The 23,034-nt window shown below is 39.5% G+C and overlaps 1 protein-coding gene across 1 annotated transcript in view; it reads right to left on the bottom strand.

Annotated features, from left to right (window-relative positions):
- The window catches only part of LOC148317141 (dynein axonemal heavy chain 9-like), a 40,789-nt gene that overhangs the window by 15,782 nt on the left and 1,973 nt on the right, over nucleotides 1-23,034 (bottom strand). Inside the window, exons 3-15 of the mRNA XM_088283822.1 lie at nucleotides 22,510-22,704; nucleotides 21,035-21,154; nucleotides 19,864-20,052; nucleotides 19,125-19,360; nucleotides 18,925-19,047; nucleotides 16,669-16,873; nucleotides 12,192-12,356; nucleotides 11,074-11,214; nucleotides 10,217-10,387; nucleotides 10,004-10,126; nucleotides 7,780-7,973; nucleotides 4,903-5,051; nucleotides 3,357-3,484 (exon numbers count right to left, since the gene is read on the bottom strand). Coding sequence (XP_088139948.1) covers nucleotides 3,357-3,484; nucleotides 4,903-5,051; nucleotides 7,780-7,973; nucleotides 10,004-10,126; nucleotides 10,217-10,387; nucleotides 11,074-11,214; nucleotides 12,192-12,356; nucleotides 16,669-16,873; nucleotides 18,925-19,047; nucleotides 19,125-19,360; nucleotides 19,864-20,052; nucleotides 21,035-21,154; nucleotides 22,510-22,704 — 2,139 coding nt within the window. The remainder of the gene's footprint in view (nucleotides 1-3,356; nucleotides 3,485-4,902; nucleotides 5,052-7,779; nucleotides 7,974-10,003; nucleotides 10,127-10,216; nucleotides 10,388-11,073; nucleotides 11,215-12,191; nucleotides 12,357-16,668; nucleotides 16,874-18,924; nucleotides 19,048-19,124; nucleotides 19,361-19,863; nucleotides 20,053-21,034; nucleotides 21,155-22,509; nucleotides 22,705-23,034) is intronic.

Below are 23,034 nucleotides of genomic sequence, written 5' to 3'. Positions count from 1 at the left end.
ATTACAGCACTAATAACTCCAGTCATTAATTCATAAGCCTCTTTACTTTCTCATTTCCATTTGCTCTTCATATTTAATCTTCCTTATGATGGCTGAAGTTAGCCCTTTTTCCGAGCCACGGGACACGACAGAAAGGAATGCCAGTTTTTCAGATTTTTGGGAGACATTGAACAAAAGGGGGGTAGCGTAAAGTTAGAGTATATTATGAGAGAGAAGTGTCAGGGACAATAGCGGTAGAAGACAAAGTTTTCTCTCGAGAGAATAATGAATGGGTATACAAATTAGAAGTCTAAATTCGAGCACTTTTTCATCAGGCTTGAGAACAACCCCTTCCTCTTGGCATGTAAATAGTCGAGCAATAAAGACGTCAACCGAAGGAGTGAGAGAGGGCATCACAATTTGTAAGAGTAATGAAACCATTCATCCTCTGGCCACAGAGTTGTACAAGTGAAGAAAGACAGATGCACTTGCGGGCCTGACTAAAAAAAAAAACAAAAACAAAAAAAAAACAACAACAGGAGCAGCCTCTATTTTATCGCTTTCAAATTAAAGTAAAGTTCAGGTCCACTTTTGTTCTCACCTCCTCTTAATGCTGAATCAAACAGTCATCTATTGACAGAAAATGAATCTTTAAATCCCGTCAACGGCACGGCCACAGCTGGCGAGCCTTTTGATGCATTGCTATACAATGCAACCCGAGGGAACGCAAAATGGTGGTTCCAACTGCTCATCACACAAGCGAAGAGCACATAAAGGCAAAAGTGGAATGTATGCAGGTGAGGATTGGCTCAGCAGACATGCTATGGATAACTGCACAGCTGAGCTCCAGCACTGAGGATGCTGCCCTGCAGGGTCACAGTCGTAAAGATATGGGTGCTGGACGGGGCAAACTGGATTGTGGACCCAATGGAAGAGGTGTCAGAATGACTGGCATCTTAGGCTAAATTCAATTTTGTTAACATGTTTTTGAGAAAGCAGCACCTTGTGTTTCATTTAAAGACATTTAATGACTCTCAAAAGCCCCATATGTTTTTTTTAACCCGGAATGTCTGAATATTAGTGTGAACCAAGTGCAGAAAGTCATCGAATTAATTTTATTTTCACTCTTGGAGGCAGCACTTCATCAACAAATTTGTGTTCAGAGCACATCATCAAACACAAATAAGTTAGCAATGAGAAAATCACTTTGCGTTGTTGGGGCAACCACATGTTTGTTGATGATCCAAATAACTTTTTGGTATTTTCCTCTCCTTATCTCCACCTCTTTCTCGATCCTGCCTGCTAATGGGGTGGATTTAGCAATAAATGTGCAAAAAAAAAAAAAAAAAAAATCTGTCCAGTTTAGGCCACTTGATTCCCACTGACTGGCCTATGTAGAATATTCAGCTACAATCTGCTGGACTGATTGCCTCCCCATCACTCCCCCCTGCTACTCAACCCCCATTAGGTTGCTTTCAAGGCTTCTGCCTCTCTGTCTCTCTGGCCCATCTCAGCAGGAGCTGGCCTTCTGCTGTATAATTACCCAAATGTTGAAGGGTAACCAGGCGATGCCCCAGCACTGCCCTGATGGACCTGTGCCTGGCAGCAGGTGAGAAAAGTGCAAAATGAGAGAGAGGGGGGGGGGGTCGACACTTGTTAAGGAATGGAGATATAGCTGATTGGAGATAAAGAATCAAAATCATGTGTGTGGGCGTGGGTTTGGGAATCGAAATACAATACGTGGAAAAACAAGGTGAATTGAATATCAGGAGATACAACTGGTTAAAAAAAATGTGAGATAATGACACCCTGCATGTTTTTCCTCTCTTCTAGCCAGTGCCATGGATCTAGCTCTCAGCAGGCAGACAGATAGTTGATGATAAAGCGAGTGGGTGGTTTGTTGCCAAGGGGACATTCCCTTTTTAAGCCTATTGATCTTAATTCTTATGCAAAGGTAATTAAAACAACTGCTTGTCTTTGCTATCCTTCTAGAGTGGAGAGTGGGGGCATCCCATATTTTTTTCTCCTCTTCTACCATCTGTGCATATAAATATATACAGTATTAAAAGAAAAGTAGGGGTGGGGGGTTGGGGTTGGTCGACATGCGGTGTTATCCGTCGATATTTCTCATTATAATTCCACCAAGGTTTCCACTTAAAATGCAAACGTGAGTCTTACCCTCCTGATAAGAGGGGAACAGATACTGTGGCTATAGTTATTGTACTCGTATTGAATGCCGGGTTCTTCCAGGAAAATAATTCCCATAGAGAATTTCATTCACTTTTACATGCAGATGAACGAGTGACAAAGGGAATGGCATCATGTATGCTTTGCACTGCAACAAGATAATACAATTAATTAAGTGTGGATTAATATGACAGGAAAGCATCTACTTTTTGTATAATGTACACCTTACTTACATATTTCTATATGTACAAACATATGTACGTACCTCTCTATGCACAGTACATATGTGGATGTGGAATGGAGAATTGTGGATTTCACATATTTTTTATTTATGTATGTATGTATGATGATGGAACATATTTTGAAATGGTCTTTAAAAAAAAATTCAAAAAAACAAAAACATTGCATTTGAGCAGGGGTGTGTAGACTTTTTTTTTCTCTCCACTCCAGATGTATATTTGCTTTCTGCTCCATGTGCCGACTTTTTCTGTACCACATGAACTAATGAACCCACATAGCTGACTACATCGCTGCAGATGTTAACATTCATGCGTCTATTTTCATTCCGAGTACAAGTCTAGTGTGAGGCATGGCCATATCTGCGCCAAGGTATCGTATTTTCCAGGCTATAAGCCGCTAATTTTTCCTAGATTTTGAACCAAGTGGCTAATACAACGGTGCAGCTTTTCTGCAGATTCTTCTTTCACCGGTAGGGGCTCTCTATAAAATATACGCAAAATAAATCTAGATTTGTTTTTTTTCTCTTGGGTCTATTCTTTTTTAATTAGCAAAGTTGTTGCCGTGTTAAATGGCACTGTTTTAAGAATCTGTTCATGTACCTTAATGTGCATTCACAGTACAAAATCGTTCTGTACATGCAGTAAACAAATAATTTTTTGCAACATAGAAAACTGCGGCTTATAGGGTGGTGCGGCGTTTATATCGTTTTTTTTTCCCCCGAAGAAATTTGCTGCAACTTATATGCATGTGCGCCTTTTAGTCCCGAAACTATGGTAGGTTGGAGCTTGTGTTGGTATTTTGGCAGGTGCGAACAAGCAGGCGCAGAGTGGATGATTAAAAAAATAGGGCATTTTGCGCCGTTGTGGGCGTGAACACAGCTGACCTGATTTGGCCAACATGGCACAGACAGTAGTTTAAATAACATATTGAATATTGATGGCATACTGTACCTGCAAAATAACCCAATGGCCATTTTTAGCTGCCAAGTCAAGGGCTTGTTCCGCCATAGCCTCCTGACCTTGCCCCAGAGACACATTGTGGAAGTTCATGTTGTCAAATGTGAAACCAAGCTTCTTTCCTGAAAAGAAAAAAACACACAGCAACATGTATTGTAAATTGGTAGGTAGACCTGAGATCCCACTAATCCAAGAAGGTAATAAGCAACTTTCTCCAATTACCGCAACAAAAGTCACGCTTTAGGAAGAGCGTAATAAATAGTGTGTAAAAAAAATTAAAAAATAAATTAAAAATTAAAAATCATGTTCACTTCTTGTGGAAGCTGCCAGGGTGCGCTGACAATAACCACCCCAACATGGCAGTGAAATTGAGCTTCTAATCTAACTCCCAGTAAGACATTAAAAACTTTAATTTAGGCAGAAAGTAAATGGCTTCTTACCTGTGTCGTTGAGATTGAACAACACAATTAGTTTTGTGGCATTACAACGTCGACCTACCAGCAGACAGATAGTGAGTCTCCTCGCTATCTCAAAAAAAATAGGAGCCCCCTACTGGGGCCAAAATCATTTAATCAGTGGCAGGATATTCGAAATGAAAATGGCAATGATTAAAGCCGCCAGTCGCTGTAATAAAAACATGCCATTGTGGCGTGTACTTCTGTGACTGTTCCAAGTTAACCACTGTGCTCTTTTCTATCGCAATGATATGATAACCTGCAGCTTTGATCCACTCAGCATGAGGCTTCTGATATTCAATTAGCAAACCTCTTACTGACAAGTTCCAGAAGAAATCCTTCCTGTTATCATATTAGGAAAGGATTCGATGAAGGTTCAAGGTCTGTTTGCTTCATCTCGAGCTGATTCAATCTGATATGGATTTGTTTGTTTAACAGTGGCTTTGAGGATGTTGCAGAGTAAGGAAGTCAAATCCAATAGCACTAGCTTGTGATATCAACATGTTGAATTAGTGTAATACAAACATCAGCAGACATAAGGACAGCTCTCGTAGGATGGGGGGGGCAATGGTTGATTATTGTGCATTGTGAACACCCCATGAAGCATTACATTATTTGGCAGCCAATCCAAAAAAGTGTTGCTTCTAAGGCACCATATTCCATGTCAGTACAACCTCAGCCAAAAAATGGCCATAAAGCCCACCCACGTAATTCAGAACTATAAAGCAATTCTGAAGCAAATGGCATTTACTTTCTGCTGGCCCTATTCCACCATTAGCGTCATCTCATAAATCCCTTCAATCTACCCAGTCTGACGGCCGTGATGGTTTATAGAAAAGAAAAGACACAGGGCAAATGTGATGGAACCACTGCTGTTCTCACTGATAATCTTATGGAGTTGCAAATAGAGTAGCGAACGAAGTACGCCTGCACTTCACTTCAATAGTCTGCTTCACAAAAATCTCACGTTTATCACAATATGAAGACATGGCAGCTGTGTCACAGTATGTACGCTCTGATAAAGCCCCACATGCTGTGAGGAGGAATTTTACGGCTTATTAAAGATAAAACAGCACGAGCATTACCGTGTTTCTCCACATCCTTCAAAGGATCAACTCCAGGAGAGAGGATGAAGAACATGGGCGTCGTCGGACTTGTCTCTTCAAAGGACACTGCCAAGTCCAGAGATCTGCCAATCACATACTTGCCCCCGAGTTTCTCTTCCACAAAGTCTCTGTGGGGAGAATGGAACTGTTATCCGCATCACTTTTTGGTATCTTTGACAGGTAAGTTCAAAGAAATCTTCTATCGTTTAGCTAGTCGCCTATTTAAAGGTAAATCGCAAAATTAAACTCTTATCACAGTTGGGTTCTTAGCTTTCTCTTTGCCTCCCATCTGACTTGTTTCAGAATGCAATGTTTTTACTACACATTGACACAATCAAAACTAATTGAAACCTTAGTGCACGGGGTCCTCAATCCTATTCCTTGAGGGTCCTGCCTGTTTTCCATCTCGCCCTGCTGCAACACACCTGATTTAAATGATCAGATTATCAGCAAGGTCTGCAGAAGCTCGATAATGATCCAGATCATTTGAATCAGATGTGTTGTGCAGCAGGGTGTGATGGAAAACAGGCAGGACAGTGGCCCTTGAGGAACAGGATGGAAGATCTTGGTGCAAACTAGGATAAGTAACATGGAAAATGATTAGTGGTGAGTAAAATGAAAATCTACAAATGACTTTCAAGTACCTCTAAAAATTTGGGTCTTGTTCTCAGTCTGGTATAGAAAAACAGTAATAAAATGAAAATAAAGCAAAAGGACTCTCTAGAGCAGGGGTGGGCAAACTTTTTGATTGGCGGGCCACAATGGGTTATAAAATTTGACAGAGGTGCCGGACCAGGAGCAGATGGAAGGAGTGTTTTGGTAACCTCACCTCAAAGGAGAAAAAAAATACATTTAATTTTAAATGAAAGTGAAGAAAAGCATTTCAATAATATATGTCTTTAAAAAACATAGTGTTTAGAAAATAAAACATTAACAAGGCTTATTCATTTAATTTTTTTCAAGTTCGGCGAGCCGGATTAAAACGTTCAACGGGCCACATGTGGCCCCTGGGCGGTAGTTTGCCTACGCCTGCTCTAGAGCTTTCACCGCAGTGCTGCCATATGACCATTTTGACAAGGTTACACAGTTTAAAAACACATCCCCATCCAGAGCTACATTCCTTTTCACAATAATGAAGTCATAAAGTCAAATCCAACATGCCAAAGATCCTCAATAAGGTTGGCTCTGGACTCTGTGCTGATAATTCATGTGTGAAAATAACATCTCATGCCTCCTGGAACACTTGTTCGCAATTTGAGTTTAATGAATCATGGCATTGCCATCTTGGAATATGTCCATAACACTAAGGAAGAAGAAGTCCAGTGAATTTTAAAAATGTCTATTGAATAATTCTGATCAGTCAGTCAGTTGAAATGCATTTTGGTGTTATATGATGTTGAATACACAATGAAAAGAGGATTTTTCTTTTTTTTTTTACTAGTGCTGTCAAGTGATTAAATTTTTTCACTAATTAATCATGAAAAAATTCCATGATTAATTGCGATTAATCACATTTTTCAACTACTATTTTTGTGAATCTTTTAACAGTTATTTACTTGACTAATAGCTCGAGAATTGATGCAATTCCAGGCAATCAAAAAATATGGAGTAAACTTAATTCAAAGCCTGTTCTAATAGCTTTCTTTGATTCTTGAAAAGGATCTAAACTGAGACATCTTTACAGGCATTTTTCTCAGAAACATTTCTCAAAACTGCCCACAAGCACCACACTCCAGCACTGTTGGTTTGCAAGATCCAGTGGTAACTTGAACACGGTGTTTTGTTCTGAGATGATGAGCTAAAGATGTACAGCTAGTACAATAATTGCAAAGTATGCAAATTATTTTTGAAGAAAATAAAACTGAGTTAACTGATTTACTGAGCTAAAAAAATATTAATATCCTCCATGGTAACGATAAAAAAAAAAATCTAATGTCACCAGATATACTTAGTTTACAATGCTCCAAATCTTGTTTTTTCACCACGTCAAATAATTTTCTACAGTTTACACTTTGTTTTTCCACCGTTTTATTTTTTATTAGTTTTATCGATCGATAGCTATCTATCCATTGATGTATTTAGGGAGCTAGATTCATAGCTAGCTAGATCGATAGCCAGACGCATTTATCTCAATGTTGCAATAGGCTGAGAGGTGGTTCTGCTCCTTAGTTTTGCTTGTATTGAGGACAAGATGATTCCAGATGCACCAGTTCACTAAATTCTCCACCAGATCTCTGAAGGCCGTAATAATCTTGTAATCCTTCATACACCCCCGCCATTCATTAAAGAACCATCGTCCATTGCTCATCATGTTAGAAATTACCAATCGATCGTCTTCAAAATGTGGGATAATTTTTTTGGGGAGTCAAAACAAGAACACTGTTGACACATGATCAGATACAAAACTGTACTTCTATATTAGTAGTATTTTTTAATTTATTAACATTTTTATATTAAAAATGATATATATATATATATATATATTATATCTATATTATATATACATATATTTATATATATATATATATATATATTTACATTTTTTATATTTTATTATTTATTTTCTATTGCTTGCATGTGCATTTTAATCTATATTATTGGCAACATTTTGTTGCTGTATAATGTACAGTTAATGTATTAGGCTCATTGATTAAGACGAAGTTAAGATGTGCTGCTGAAGCTGTTATTGGGCAACAGACAAATGGGTTGGCAGTCAGAGGTGAGAAGGGCTATCTTCTAAGTTCAAACTTTGAGGCAAAGTTCAAGATGTTAAATCTATAGTATTTTAACGATGGAGGTCAGGAAAAGCATCACAGATCAGAGAGCAAAGGGACAAGTGATCGTTTCACCTCTCACCTTACAGCATACGTCATGCGGTCAGGCCTCAGTGCCCTCATTATGCACAACCTCTGGAGAGAGGTTTTATTCTTCCACTCTTGCGGGAATTTCTCTTTTTCTGGACACTCAGACTCCACAAACTTCTTCCAGCGTTTGGCCGAGCCTTCAATGTCTCGGTCGAGGTTCCGGAACTCGTCCATCAAGCACAGCGACTGTTGATGCAGGGAATGGGCAAAAAAAAACCAAAAACAAACGTTAAACACACTTCATACCACTTCATAAAATTATGTGCGTGTTTGACAATGTTGTCAACTTTAAGCAGATTTATTAGAAACGTGTCATTCCATGCACAAGCACGTGGTCAAACTGTCTCTCTGAATAAATTTCCTTTTAGTTCTGAGGATGTATGGTATTGTCATTATCTATCCATCCATTTTCGACACCGCTTGTCTTTAATAGATCTGGGCTAACTGATCCCAGCTGACTTTGGGACTTGGACTGGTCACCAGTCAATCACTGGGCATGTAATAAATAAAAACCATTGACACTTGCATTACCACCAAGGGGCCATAGAACATGTTTGATGTAATCCACCAAGTACAGAAACTAAAAATCGATGACATCACCAGAAATGAAACAACCGTCAAAAACACCACAAATCTGAATAAATAAATAAATAAAGAAATAAATATATATGCGTGTGTGTGCGTGGGAGTGTGTGTGCGTGTGGGAGTGTGTGTGCGTGTGGGGGGGTGCGTGCGCGTGTGTGTATGCTAATATCATCAAGAGCACTAAACAATCAAAGTATCAAGTTCAAGAGAGAATTCCATCAGTTAGTGCTTGGGCATCCACATTAGGCTGAGTGCAGTTGAGGAAAGCAGTCTCCAAACCCCGTAAGTGGAGTTTAGCTTAAGATACTATCCATGGAGTCGAGATTGAAAAATTCATTAGCGTAAAAGGCTAAAGACGCAAGCTGCCATTTCATTTAGTTTGCTGCTAAATAAATGTGACAAGACGGACGACCTCTGCTCTTTAGGGCAAAATTAGCACACACTGGTTCTTTACAGAGACTTTGGGGATATGAAGCTTGTCCATGTGTCATCCAATGTTAAATGATACAGAGTGACACAGGGCTTCAAAGATGAGCCCAGGTGAATCACGGGCTGTCAAAGCAGCGGTGAAGATGATATGGACAAAACAGACTCCAATTATGTCCCCATATGCTACCAGAAATGATAGGAACGTCTTAAAAAAAAAATGAGAGTGACATGCCAGGTAAAAAGCTAGAACGCAAGCTAAAGGACACAAACCCCTATTCCAATGAAGTTGGAATGTTGTGTACAATGTACATTTTAAATTTACGATATCAAACTATTGACATTTAACAGTTTAGGTCTGGACTGCTGAATAAAAAAAGGCACATGCAAGTCATCATGAGGAGTGAGCCGATCTACATGATGTGCATTCGGAAACAAAGAAGTGTGGCAAAAACTGCATATAGGGTGTGATCAAGACTTCTACCAAAAGGAAACGAGATCCTGAGTCCGGGAGATATAACAGTAACGTCAAGAACTCAACTTAACTGCATCCATAAAACACTAAGAAATCCACATGAAGCAAAAGTTAGCCATACAAAAACAATAAAAACAATTCATAATGAAGACAGTAAAAAGCTCAAAAACTGTTTGGAATTCAGTCAAATGCTGAGTCAAAAGCCAAAGAATAAAAATGAGTTTTAAAATTAATTATAAAGATGGGATTCAAAGGGGCTTGCCGAAAGCAACGTAAAAGGCTTGATTCCCTCTGAGTCTTTGCTTAGTCTTTGGTACGTCTAATAGAACTGGTCTGAGTCAGGTGCGTAAGGGTGGATAGACCACTTAAAGATTCAAAAACAAATAAGAAAGTCTTGAAAATAACTCCAAAATGTACAGAGAGCCAATAACGCCAGAGTACGAGTAATGTGCTCCCTCTTATGAGCACCAGTCAAGAGACAAGCAGCAGCATTTTGGACCAACTGGAGCCGCTTGATGGAGGATAGCCTGACTCCAAATTGAAGTAATCCAGTCAAGATCGTAATAATTTTGCAACTTAAATGACAGAGTTGAAGTTTGAGAACAAATATGTCACAGTCGAAGAGTTAATTATCCTTTTTTCAGAATTTCCAATTAAATTTGCATCAATTAATACTACATGGCAAACACAAATTAAGATGTGTCTAAGTCCGGCATCTTACAGTAAGTACCTTAATCCCACCCCAGGAGTGACTGGAAAGAAACTCCACCGGTGATGTCTCAGCAGGTTGGACGGGGTACCTCAGAAGGAAATCCAGCTCAGCAGGGTTTATTTCTTTGTTCATTAAAAGAATCTGCAGATACGACAAATGTTGCACAGTATTTTCAAGCACACGCTGCCAGTTGATTAGGGTCTTAAGAGCATTCCTGCAGCCTTTTGGTACCTGAAAGGCCAGCTGAGCTATGTACGTGAGTTTGTCACACTCAAACAGGCCTCTGGTGGTATACTGGAAGACTGAAGAAGTGATGTTGTCAATTAAGTTGGACACCCGCTGCTTCAGATCATCGTCGGGTTCAGCCTTCACAACTGCCTTCTGAAAGACCACGCTAAAAGCCTGCAAAGCACAGTCAACATTGGCAAAGTTCATGAGTCAATGCTGACTGACCAAGATACTTCTTTCCCCCAAACTTATTTTATGCAACTAATACATTTATTACCAAAAATTTAAAATGAGCCAGTGACCTTAGAAAGGAACAAAGAAAGTTAGCTGTTGCACCATTGAGATATAGTTTTTTTGTCTATTTCGGATTTCATTCGACATCTGATTTGTGATTAGCGGTGAACAAATCCCTTGCATCTAATTGCTTTGTTTTTTTTTTACAGTAATGTCTAGCATCTAAGCAAAAATAGACTTTGCCCTAACTTGGTGTGATAAACCCACATCATAAACTGTTTCCTCCCATACAAGTTGTCATGCAGTCTCAAAGTGTGTTTTCATTTGATTATCTTTGAAAATAGACCGAGCAGGGGCAGGAACTGTACTGGTGAGAGTTGAGGGTGATTGCAAACCATATCTCAGACTGCCTCCTCTCAGAGCTTGCTGGCTGACAATATGAAAGACGTTAAGCGCTACATAACCACATTAGGGAGCCACAAACACAATAAAACAGGGCAAAGAGCATAAAACACGGTGAGCAAATGGAAGGAGGAGGGCAGGAGAAGAGGAGTGAGTGTTAAGAAGGATCTCACAGTAGGGCCCTTGAGGGGTGTGGGAACATGGCCGGTCAATAGATGGGCTACCTTGAGAGAGAACTGGTACATGGGGTGGATTTTATTGAGGTCGTTCATTATGAAGTATAATAACGAAGCCCGTGCAGCTGCCGGTCTGTAGTGCTCCCGAGCCTCATTGATTTTGGCTTCTGTCACCTTAGATTCTTTTACCTACAGTCAAACAAAATCACAGCCATAAACAAAAGCATTAATCACCACATATGTACACACTTTGGTTTGAGAGTTCAGCAGGATGAATTTCTGCACCCCACTAATAAAACACTTCAGAGAAGCTTTTCCAATTTCACGCTTTTTCAGGCAAAATGATCTCAGAGAAAGTGACAATTAGCCCCGACGTTTGATTTCGCCGCAAAGAAAGGTTTGGGAGATGATGCTTGAAAATAAAAATCTTTAAAAAGTACTCTACACAGTTATGTCTTCATACAATTCTCATGCGCAGCAAAAAAAAATAAAAAATAAAAAAAATTATCACACTTAACATTTGACGTTCACAGCATACGAATGCACCTGCAGTTTTCTGGCTCAGTAAAAGATCCAAATAGTTAACTGGAAGTCCAATAATGAGCCCTACAGGGAATATTAGCAGCGTTTTTACACTGCATTGTTGTGACAACTACAGTAAAGCATGCACGAGTTCAACTTCTATCTTTATTAATTCATTACACACTAACATAAAGCATGAAAATAGGACATCTTGTGCTCTATACGTATAGGCTACTAGTGTTTATGCTGTATGGAAATGGTCTATTGTGTGTATATATATATATATATATATATATATATATATATATATATATATATATATAGTGCTGTCAAGTGATTAAACTAATTGACCACAAAAAATGTCCATGATCAATTATTACTAATTTATTACATCTATACTATTTTTTGTGAAGCTTGTAACAGAACTTGAATTGAATAATTTGATTCATATCTTGGAATTAATGCAAAATCACCAAATCAGTATAACAGATCTCTAACAGGGTGCAAGTCGATTAAATATTCTTTTAAATTCTAAAGTGATTCAGTTGGACGACAATTCAATTTGACATGGTACGACTCAGTTCAAGAGCGTGTGGTGAAATAAACAAATAATTTCCAAAAACCAATAACGAAAGGAACTTCACTTTTTCCACAATGTCTGCAGCAGTGCTTTTGGTTGTCTCCAGGTTTTCGACGAGCTCAGTGTCACCCAGGAAGTTCCCTGAAGCTGAGGACAAGCGAGAGAGCAGGTTATCCTCCAGTGTCTTCAATGTGATCTTGAAACCATTCTGCTGCTTTGTCAGGTTGGACTATAAGAAACAGAAAGTGAATTTTTATTGAATCAATCATGCTGTTGGGCTCTTTTATGTCCAATATTATTGGATGTGGTTGCGGATGTTGAAGGTTCAAATCAATATATGACATTAACACTGAAGGGCATGTCAAAGGCAGAGCTAATCAATTTCCTATTCATTGCTAGCCAGATTCAAGAAGGGAGCGGCTGGGCCAGATTAGCCAGCTTCCCGTTGGATGCTGATATCACACGCCTGCCAACTTCTGCAACCTAAACCTTGGTGTGTCAATTCCAGCAAGAAATTAAGTAGGGAGCTTTGCTTGCCCACATTAATATATAGTATGCCTCCTTTATATTAGCCACACATATTAGCCATTATGGATTCAATTCATATGCATATCGAAAAACACCATTTGGCCAGTAAAGGTTTTAATCCACACCACATTCACTTTTAGAATAAAGCACCATCCCATTTTTTGCAGTTCTTCAAGCGAAAACATTTTAAAGTGAACTTCGACTTTTCAAAGTTCCGTGTTTTCTTGAGGAGAACAAAGTCAATAGCGAAGGGTAACTTTCTTTATTGCTTCATCCTTCTTCGCCCTTCATTATAGTCCTTTGCCGCTTCCGCTTGATAATGACTGTCTTATTGAAGTTTTTCCTAATATAATTCTTTCCGTGCTTAACATAATGGTAATGACAGAATAGGGGGTGACCACTGTATTTGGAGCTAAACTATTACTATTCTCCCCGAAACTAAATCCAAAAGAAAGACCAGCATCAACAAGGGGATGAAAATGACCGAAAAAGTAGATCCAGTGCAAGTTGCGTGAATTCAAAACAATGTGTTAATTCCACATTGTGACCCATTTCCACCTCACTCCTGGGTCATTACTGAGCTGCTTCTACTGCTCTACCGTGGCAAATAGTAACGACAAAGACATTCATTACCTATCTTAAATCGCAGCAGGTGAGCAGTGAGTTTTGCCGATCACGCTGCTTAATTGCTCTCTTTATGACAGCATTTCCTACTGTGGTGATTAAAGTTATTTTGCTTCATTGTTAGAACTAATTTCACTTCCTCTTCTGAGCATCTGAATTTATTACTTGCTCCATAGGCAAAACGTTGCCCTTTGACAGAAGTGCTTGTGATGTGTTTGGCCTTTTAAAGATGGACCTGAATATGCTGGACAAAATCAGTTTGAATGGAGGACATTTTACTGGAGGTATTGGCCTGTGTGAGTCAACGGTGACCTTCTATTGCCCACACTCATGTGCGCCTTGGGGGAAAATGCAACCCACTCCCAAAATATTCCCCAAAAGATCCAATTACAAGACTGTGTATAGCGATTAGCTGTCCTCTGGCACATGTAATTACCCCCTGCTAGGCAAAAAATAAACAATTAACCAGTCAGCAGAACACCCTAATTAGGACTTAAATATTTTGTAGGCAATCTATCATCTTTTCGCCAAATGAATGCCACAGAGCAACCCTGTTTAGGTAATTTGGGATGTGGAGCGTTTGAAGTGCCATTAACAAGCACGGGCTTGGGTAAGAATTCTTCAGGAGCAAAACAACATGTAGGCATGCACATAGGAATAGAAAGGAAGAGCAGAGGAATTAGTTATTGTGGCATAAGGTTGTATAGACTGAGCCCCCCCGGAGAGCCCTCCGAAAAGCCAACTTGACATTTTAAGCTCCTTAGCCCATCTTTGGCGGGGTTAAATGAGAGCTCTTATGGCTCAGTAGCAACACAAACCTCATTAAAAGGTATAATGGTGCAAAGTCGTTCAAATGGTTACGAATAGGTGCGGCCAATTTGTTCTTCAGTATCTGATGATTTTTATCAGTCCACGTTGTATACACACAATGGCATTTCGTTCTGTTTTCATAAAGGTTACCCCGCGCTGCCACCCTTCTCAACGTTCACTGTTAATTAAAATGATGAGTGAATTCAGTTTTTTTTTTCCTCTTCGCCTTCCTTCCTCAGTGAAATGCTCATGAAGCAAACTTCATTAAATAACATGTCCCTTCACCATTTCATTTCTACTTCGGGTGTGAAGCTTTGAGCAACCCAACATGCTTTAATTTATTAAAAAATCTGAATTAATGGATTAAAAGCCTTGGGGTCAGAATCTAGCAAATATAAATAAACAGATAGTTGTTGTTTAAATGGTCCCCGAGTCTGTCCGACCCATTACTTGCGTTCCAAATTAACTTTCGATCCCCACACATTTCAGCCACAAACGTTCTATAAGAAAAGACAAGACTTGTCGCACTTGTCATTGGAACCGTGGAAGTGTTTCAGCGATTTGTCTAATTGCCATCCTACTGTAGCTCCACCAGCAACTCCCTTCCACACACACACACACACACACACACACAGAGACATGAAAAGAGCAGATTTGTTGACGAGACGGACATGAGGCATCATTAGGTGCCGGGGCTTTGATCAAGTGAATTCTCACTTAATCACTTGCGTTTACATTCAATCCATGGAATATGCTGTAGACATCGTGACTATGTGCTGCTCATTAATCCTCAAAAGTACACCAGCAGTGACAGCTTAAAGGTACAGCTGGTTATCAAGTGAGTGGAACCGCAGTGTTATCCTCCTCGCTGCAAAAGGTTGCATAATGAGGGCCGTCACTTACATCTACTGGAACATACACCGTCTATTATTCATTTGGAATAAGTATACACTGATATATGAACGGAAAATAACTCAAGTGTAAAGATGTGTCAAAAACTCGGAAAGCTACAATTTGTTTTACTTTAAGATTAAATATTGGTTGATGTATGATTGTGTCATTTTTTTGTAGAAACTATTGGAGCACATTCGTGAGCCTAGCTGTTCTATTGGGTGGCATAAGATTGGGAAGAATTATGCAACAATGCATTTTTTTTTTTTGCTGTTTAAGGGTGAAAGTAACACCAAAAAATGTGTCATTTATTTTTCACATTTCTGTCAGCTGTGATGAAGAAATTAGTCTTCAAGATGCCTAAAAGAGACATAACATTATATTCCTTCTTCGTCGCTACTCATCCATTTTCTACATTGCTTAACTTCATTACGTCTGTAAAGGGCAATTGAAGGCTGTAAATTGTGAATGTGAGTGATTATTTTCAATCAATATGAGATGAGACTCATCCCTACGTCATATTATATATTTTCAAACTAATATGTAACAGAAGGACTACCATATTTTCAGGACTATAAGATGCACCCGTATATACGCTGCAGCAACTCTTCTAAAAATAAATGAATGAATGAATGAATAAATTAAAAAAATATACATATTAAAAATTACAAGAATTTAAAAATAAAATAAATAAAATAAAATAAATGAATAAATAAATAAATGAACACAAGCACCACCAGCTTTTCTATGTTGATTTTGTACTGTGAATGCACATAAAGGTACATAAAGAGATTCCCAAAACAGTGCTTTTTAACACTGCAACATCTTTGCTAATTAAAACAGAACAGACCCAAGAGAAAAAAAAAATTCAAGATTTATTTAGCGTATTTTCTGAACTATAGAGTGCCTCTACCGGAGAGAGAAAAATCTACAGAAGAGCCGCACCGTTGTATTAGTCGCATGGTTCAAAATCTAGGAAAAGAGTAGCAGCTTATAGTCCAGAAAATACAGTACTCATTTAAAATATCCTAATTTTAATATTCTAACACCATATTTTTCTGTATTCATACACTTCTAAAATATCAAAACTTTATGTTTCAAAAGTTATACAGCTCAAAATTAATTAGCAATGCTCACGTTTGATCCAATATTTAAAAAAAAAAAAAAAAAAGAAAACTCTCCCAATCGCCAAGCATCGATTAAAAGAGCAGCAATCTCCCTGAGCGAGTGACTGATTTCCCAGTAATTATCCCACAACTACTTTGTGAGCTACTAATCAAAGGCACCATCTGAAAGTGGATCATTCAAAGCTAACTGGACCTGTGGCCTCGTGTGATGTTTTATATTATATGCTGTTTCTTTGTTGATGAATTGATATAAAGATAAGTAATAATAAGCACGAGAGCTACGGCTGGTTTTCTGGTTTAAGGAGGACCCTGGAGCCCTTCACCAAATGTTTCTTTTCATCGCCACAAAGCAGACAGTATTACTGGAGAGGAGCTAAGGGACGCAGCTTTTGAAAGTTGTTTTTTTTTTGGAATAATAGCGCTTAGTGACAGGTACCACTTTCATGTCTGAACACTCGTATGTGGCTGTGACATTTCACACATTAGTGCTCTGTGGTGAACTCCACTTTGGAGTTTGATGGTTGGATCGGTGCTTTTGTGTGCTGTCACTGAAATGCTCACCTTTAGCTCCTCCAGGTCAGGTCTCTCCATGCTGACCACAGCTGCCAAAAGTTGGTCCTCCAACCCATCTCTTGTCACCGTGAAATTTATCAAAGTGCACTGGGCCTGCAGCTCCGGCTGGTAATGAGGACTGGCAAGTTTGGTGTGCAAAATTAGGCGGAAGGCCGGGTTGTATTCGCATTCCTTGTCGCCAATCTTTATATACCTGTTTTAAAAAAAAGGTGACGACTGGTAATTTAAAGACTCTGACAGATTGATTTGAAAGGTGACTTGACTCGTATTGACTGTTTAAAATCCTCAAGTCCTTGACATTTAAACAATAGGGCACCTAACATTCTGTGTTTTACGACGAAGTTGATGGGAGAAAAAAAGAAAAGAAAAACCGTGAGCCAAGCAGTAAAACTAAAATGCATGTACTTTTTTTTTTTTTATCTTTTATACATAATGCGCTTTTTAACTTCCGATGTCACCATTCATCATCTCTATAGTTTCACTCTCAAAACGGTAAACTACCTGGTTTGGATCTAACATCCAAATATCCCAATTCACGGATCGGACTCAGAAGTGTCAAATCCAGGCCCAGAAAGTAAAAAGCCTGCCATAATTTGCTCCTGGGGCGAAGAGAAGAACCAAACTGCAGCCGTGTTTTTCCTTCCGGGACCTAGATTTGACACCTTTGTTAGTACTATAGCTGTTTACTCCGCAATATAACATGCTTTCCAGCAATGTTCCCTGTAATTTTCCAGGTGTCTGAGCCTTCACAAAAACTCCCTGAGCAATATCGGACCTGCACATGGCGGCTAAACCAGGATCACACCAGTCCAAAACCTGAGATAACACACTTCATGTTGTGGGTATGTTACAAAAAAGCCAAACCATAAATAGAAACACACCATTTGTTCAAATTTAGGCTAACATGGCTTTTCCATCCTACCCTAGTCTCACTGCGATGTGCATGTGGTTGGTCCTTGATTTCCTTTCGCGATACAGATGTTGGCGATACAGTAAGTGAAGTTTATTTGCCAAGTATTTGCAGAAGAGTGTCATTAGGGCTGGGAGATATGGCTGAAAACTATATCGTGACGTGATGTATGCCATATCGGTTGATATCGATATATATAAAATTATTATTATTATTATTATTTATTTTATTTATTTATTTTTTTACTATTGAAAATAAAAAAGGGAAAAGGGCTGAATTCCGATTTGTTTTATTTTAAAATGTACAATCCAAGCCGGCCTCCCCTGCAACGGAGCCCCCGTGTGATGGAACTGAGGGATGTTTCCTCAAGTCGGCCGGTAAGTCCACGTTACGCCACCCGTTTTTCTTTTTGTTAGTTTTGAATCACACTAGCTCAGCGCGCATGCGTAAGCCTCAGGTTGTATTTCCTCAATGGAAGGGAGTTGGTGACGGGTTGGGCAGTGATAGGTCGAATCTGCCCCGTTTTTTTTTTTTTTTGGGGGGTGGAACGATAATTTATCTATTCCATTTTCTATTGATATCACTCACCCAACTATCGCGATACATATCAATATTGAATTATCGTCACAGCCCTAGTTTTGAAAATGATTTTTTTTTGTAGTCACTGGAACTGGATAGTCCCATGTCAGCGGGGCAGTGTGAGTTAGCTTAAAATGTAGCGTTTCCTTGGCAGACTCCCAATATCCAGGTGATGCATGGTGCAGAAAGATTATCATGTTGTAAAAACACTCATGCTGAGAGTCGGTTTACTTCTGTTTACACCATGCTAGTTTTTGCTAGCCATGATATCGACTAGCTAGTAGCTGAGCAGCTTTGTTTCCAGACTAGTGTACAGCTAGATTGTTAGGAAGCTACAATTAGTGTCCTTTACCTGGGGCACATTCCCTCCTGTCGTTCGGAAACTCAGACCGTTATTCAGCTGTGCCATTTGGTCAGAGTGCACCAATAACGGAGGAGCAGAGCGCACTCTAGGCGCTCCAACTGACGACACGGTGTGCCAGCGCATCAGGCAGTGCAGATGGAAACAGTTCAAGCACAAGCTGCCGATTGCTTATGATCATAGGCTGCGTTCGGAAATTAATGGGAGGGGAGCACGACCTGCTTCTCAGAACACACACTCTCGCTCATCAGAGTGAATTTGCAAACGCTCTGCTAATATATTGCGGGAAGGATCTCCTTTGATGGAGAAGGTAATTATCAGACATAGTGAATGAAAAATGATAATAAGAGTAGTACAATGTTGATGTCTTTTGACTATTTCAATGTTTTCTTACCTGCCTTTCCTAATGGTTTCTCTTCCTAGTAGAGGTCCAAGAACAGGATCCAGATTTTCTTCCAAATTCTCTATCAGAACCACATCGCCCTGTGCGAGTGCTCTCTCTATGGCATCTAGGTACCTTTCGAAATAAATGAATCGTAAGGTTAAAGCTGGTAAGAAAATGACACGTCCTCATTTTAATAGACAACAACGTACCCTTTCTGTCCAATGCGGATGACATGCAGACGGTCACCGTATTTGGTCTTAATCCACTTGATGCCTTGTAGTTGAGGGTCCACCATAAGGGGCCAGCGCTGACAGGAAGTAAGAATGGTGGCATTCTCAGTGGACATCCTGTCCGCAGGTAGTCCCTCATTCTGCCATGTGGCAATGTCGGCATCATCCGTGAGCATGGTTAATGGGTCCAATCCAGGTGTTACTGGTATGGGAACCTTTGAGCAAACAGGGATAGAGTATACAGGAAATAGTGAAAGTACTGCAGTAAAGCATGAAGCAAAAAACCTCCAGTGGGTTAAATTATTTGAAATAGTTAGCTGAGAGGCTAACCATGGTTAGGCTCTTTGGGAAGCTACCCCTGAAGTATAGATTTGGAGTGAGATAGGGCAGCACAGTCGCATGATTGAAATTATGCACTTGAGTGCGCGATAGGCCCACTTCTGAAATGGGAGGGTAGTATAACATGTGTCAACATTACAGTTGTGTATCAAGTGAAATAGCCTGGCTACTTTTGCGTGACAGTCAGTCATTTTTAAACCTATTTCGAATCCTGTTTCAGGGAACCAATACTCAATATGTCATACGTACGCCATGTGGCTCTCCACAGTTCAGAATGTTCAAAATAAAAAAAATAAAATTAAAAAAAATAAATAAAATAAAATATATATATATATATATATATTGACACTAAGCAATCAGACTAATGAAGGCTACTCACCGCTAGTTGACTAAGATAAGGCCTCCAGGTTTCAGCCATTAACTGTAACCTGTAGCGTTTGGTGAAGTAGCCCAGGTAGGAGATGAAGGCTGTGATAAGGAGGACATCACCACACAAAGTCCTTTCCTGTTTTCGGAAACTTTCAATCGCGTCTGCCCAGCGTACGTTCTCTGACGCAAGACCACCCACCTGAAAAATAAGACGCACTGTGACAATATTCCCGAAGGGTTTTCAGTCATTTCTGATATAAATTAATCTGTAGTCTCAACTACGTAAGAATGAAGGCGCAAAAATATCCCCACAAACAAGTTTACCACCTTCAGGTCCACTTTTAATAGGCTGTTATATCCTTTACTGCCTCTCTGCTCATGTAACAACACCTTTACTCTTTACTGCGGCAGTGATGCCATTCTCCTCGAGGGATCAACAATATTCAACTTAATATCCAAGCTTTTCCAAACTTAAGTGACGCTGCCCTTGGGCACCACGGTAACTTCTCTAGCATACATCACAGGAACACTGCACACTTCAGCATGTTGGCAACATTTGCATTGATATTCGCCACTGACTGGAAGACAAGAAAAAACATTCTCCTATTATTGCAGCTGTCAGGCATTCTGCTACCAAATCATAATTTAGATTAACAGCGTCAACAGTCCTCTTGTTTGTTTTGTTCCAGTCAGCAGAATTACATATTATGCATATGTGAGTGAGAGAGATACTAAACATATGGATTTGCATTTGAGAAGGAGGCAGCATACGTACGTACTATCTAATTTGTATGCGTACGGATTAATACGCGTTTGGGTCGGAATGGCATCATATAAAAGAAAAATGTGGGGTATGGAAAGAGAAAGAATGGGCAAAAAAAAAAAACTACTACTAGCACTATGCTTGCTATATCTTAAGCACTATGATTGCTATATCTTTTGCATTTATGATTTTAAAATATTGTACAATAAAAAAAGCCTCATTCTTATTCTTAATTTCAATTCATCAAATTGTGACTATACTACAAATAGCAAAATATTCTGCTTAGTGGAATTGGGACTGTACAATACTGGGCTGTCACTTTCCCTCCATCCACACTGACTGACTGATTGCATCAATTTCCATCCTTATTGTGCATTGTGTGTCGGACTAATGCATTGAGCTAAACGGATATGCTCACCAGGCGGTTTGCCAGAGAAATAGTGTGTGCGGTCGATTCTGCTTCCTGTTGGCACTTGAGTTTGTCTGCAGTGGCTTTCTCAAACTTTGCTGTAAGCTTGGCCAGATTCCCATTAAGGTGCTGGGATACCATCAAACACAGACACACACAAAGAACAATTATTGTGACTTGTTATAAATATAGCACGGACATACCGAGATAAATAGATCAGCGTAGTCTGTCAGCAAACTTGGGAGCGAGTGAAAAGTTTGGTCAAATTCATCATTCTGTCCGTCGATGGATTTATTTGTCACGTGGAAGCAATTAGCACAAGGACAAACAGGATTAGTCGGTGTAGCACACTGGTTCAGGAGATTAGTTTGAGGATTGCTTATTCCCTCTGTACTCACTTTTTAGCCCAAATGATCTGACAGGGGGCTGAGAAATGACAAACAGAAGTCATGCTGGATCTTATTAACAATCGTCACTGTAAACTCTGCAGGGTTTGACGCAAGCAGCAGACACCGCCGCAGCATTCCGGGCCGCCCAGAGCTACACGCTCCGCTGGGGCTCTCCGGCGTTCTGAGGCGGTGAATGTCAAGCGCCACTGAGAAACAATTATTTACAGCTGCTATTGTCAATAGGGGTTTTAGGCTGATGGATTGAGTTTTGATTAATGAACAGTAAAAGCCTAAATAGCACTCGCACCAGCTTTGTATTGATGAAATGCTGGAAAGTGTATAATTACTGGCTGAGCTCATGTGTCAACAGCTGTCACTCAAACCGCGATAAAATAATTCATCTCCTGAATTGTTTCTTCAGTTTATTGCCTCGGGTTGTTTTTGTTTCATGTCGGTGGAATCCAATTCTTATTACTTCATATAACTACAGGGTTCAGCCTCGTTCATGTGTCAGGAATATTTATGCATACGTTTCACGAGTAATTTTTCAACCCATGCCACGTTAACCGAAAAGAATAACTAAACTTTAAATGCAGTCTCGCCTATTCACGGTTCACGATACACAAATTCACAATTTTTTTTTTTTTTTAACTCAGCTACACATTTGCACATTTTGTGCTCTTTGCAGAACACACTAATAACACAACATGCCACGAAAGTGCTAATAGGAAGATAGTAATTGGTGTCAAGGAAGTATGTTGAAACGATACACGGTATCTCAACTGTTCTTTCTATGCTGAGGAGCTCAAATTAGCTCACACTAACGAATGAAAAATGTCGGGTTATATTCCTAAGCGCGATGCTTAATTTTAAATTATATTGAAGTATTTTAAATATTTAGTTTGAAGTACATTTATAATTTAAACTGTTATTCTATGGTATTTATAAACACATCCTTCAGTCATTGGCTTTGTTTTTGCTATTCGTAGCAGAGCTTGGTTCCTTATCACCCTCTAATACGTGCTTTGGATTTTCGCTATTGAAATCTTGTTTCTTTTCCTTATTTGTATTAATGTCCAATGCCAGGTGTCTTACATTGATCTTGTTTTTGATGGTGGCGAGCTTCCCTTGTGCCGCAGCCAGCTCTGCGTTGGCTTTAGTCAAAGCCTGGCGCTTGGGCTCGACCTCGCAGTATACTTTGTAGAACTTTACTATGTTTAAAACCCAGGAGCAAAGGCCTGCTGCTGCGTTCGACTTTGAAGCAACGAGTTCCGGCTGGAACTCTGGATCCTGAATGGATTAAAGACATAAACACAAATTTAATCTATATGATAAGTAAAGGATGTATGGAGATTTCATCTGTTAATGATACCCACATGGTGATGACATTTCCTGTCTCGTACAAAGCTCCTGAGGGTCAGCTTTGAACACCCAGCTAAGTTAGGAATATGCTTGTTTGACCAATAGGGCCCTCATATCAGAGAATCAACTCGCCTGCATATAATTATTTTTCACTATTAAAGAGCACTAAACGAAGTGACGTCTGTATCATGTGGATACTGTCAGCAAGTGTATTAAAACTACTTGCGAGATGCTATTTATAACGCGCAAGTAATCTCA

This window comes from Idiotropiscis lumnitzeri, chromosome 20, assembly GCF_059441095.1.
Source record: "Idiotropiscis lumnitzeri isolate Australia: NSW breed Sydney's pygmy pipehorse chromosome 20, RoL_Ilum_1.0, whole genome shotgun sequence".
In the NCBI taxonomy this organism is placed as follows: domain Eukaryota; kingdom Metazoa; phylum Chordata; class Actinopteri; order Syngnathiformes; family Syngnathidae; genus Idiotropiscis; species Idiotropiscis lumnitzeri.
Note: the sequence above shows the minus strand (reverse complement) of the source record. Positions and strands in the feature narration are given on the sequence as shown.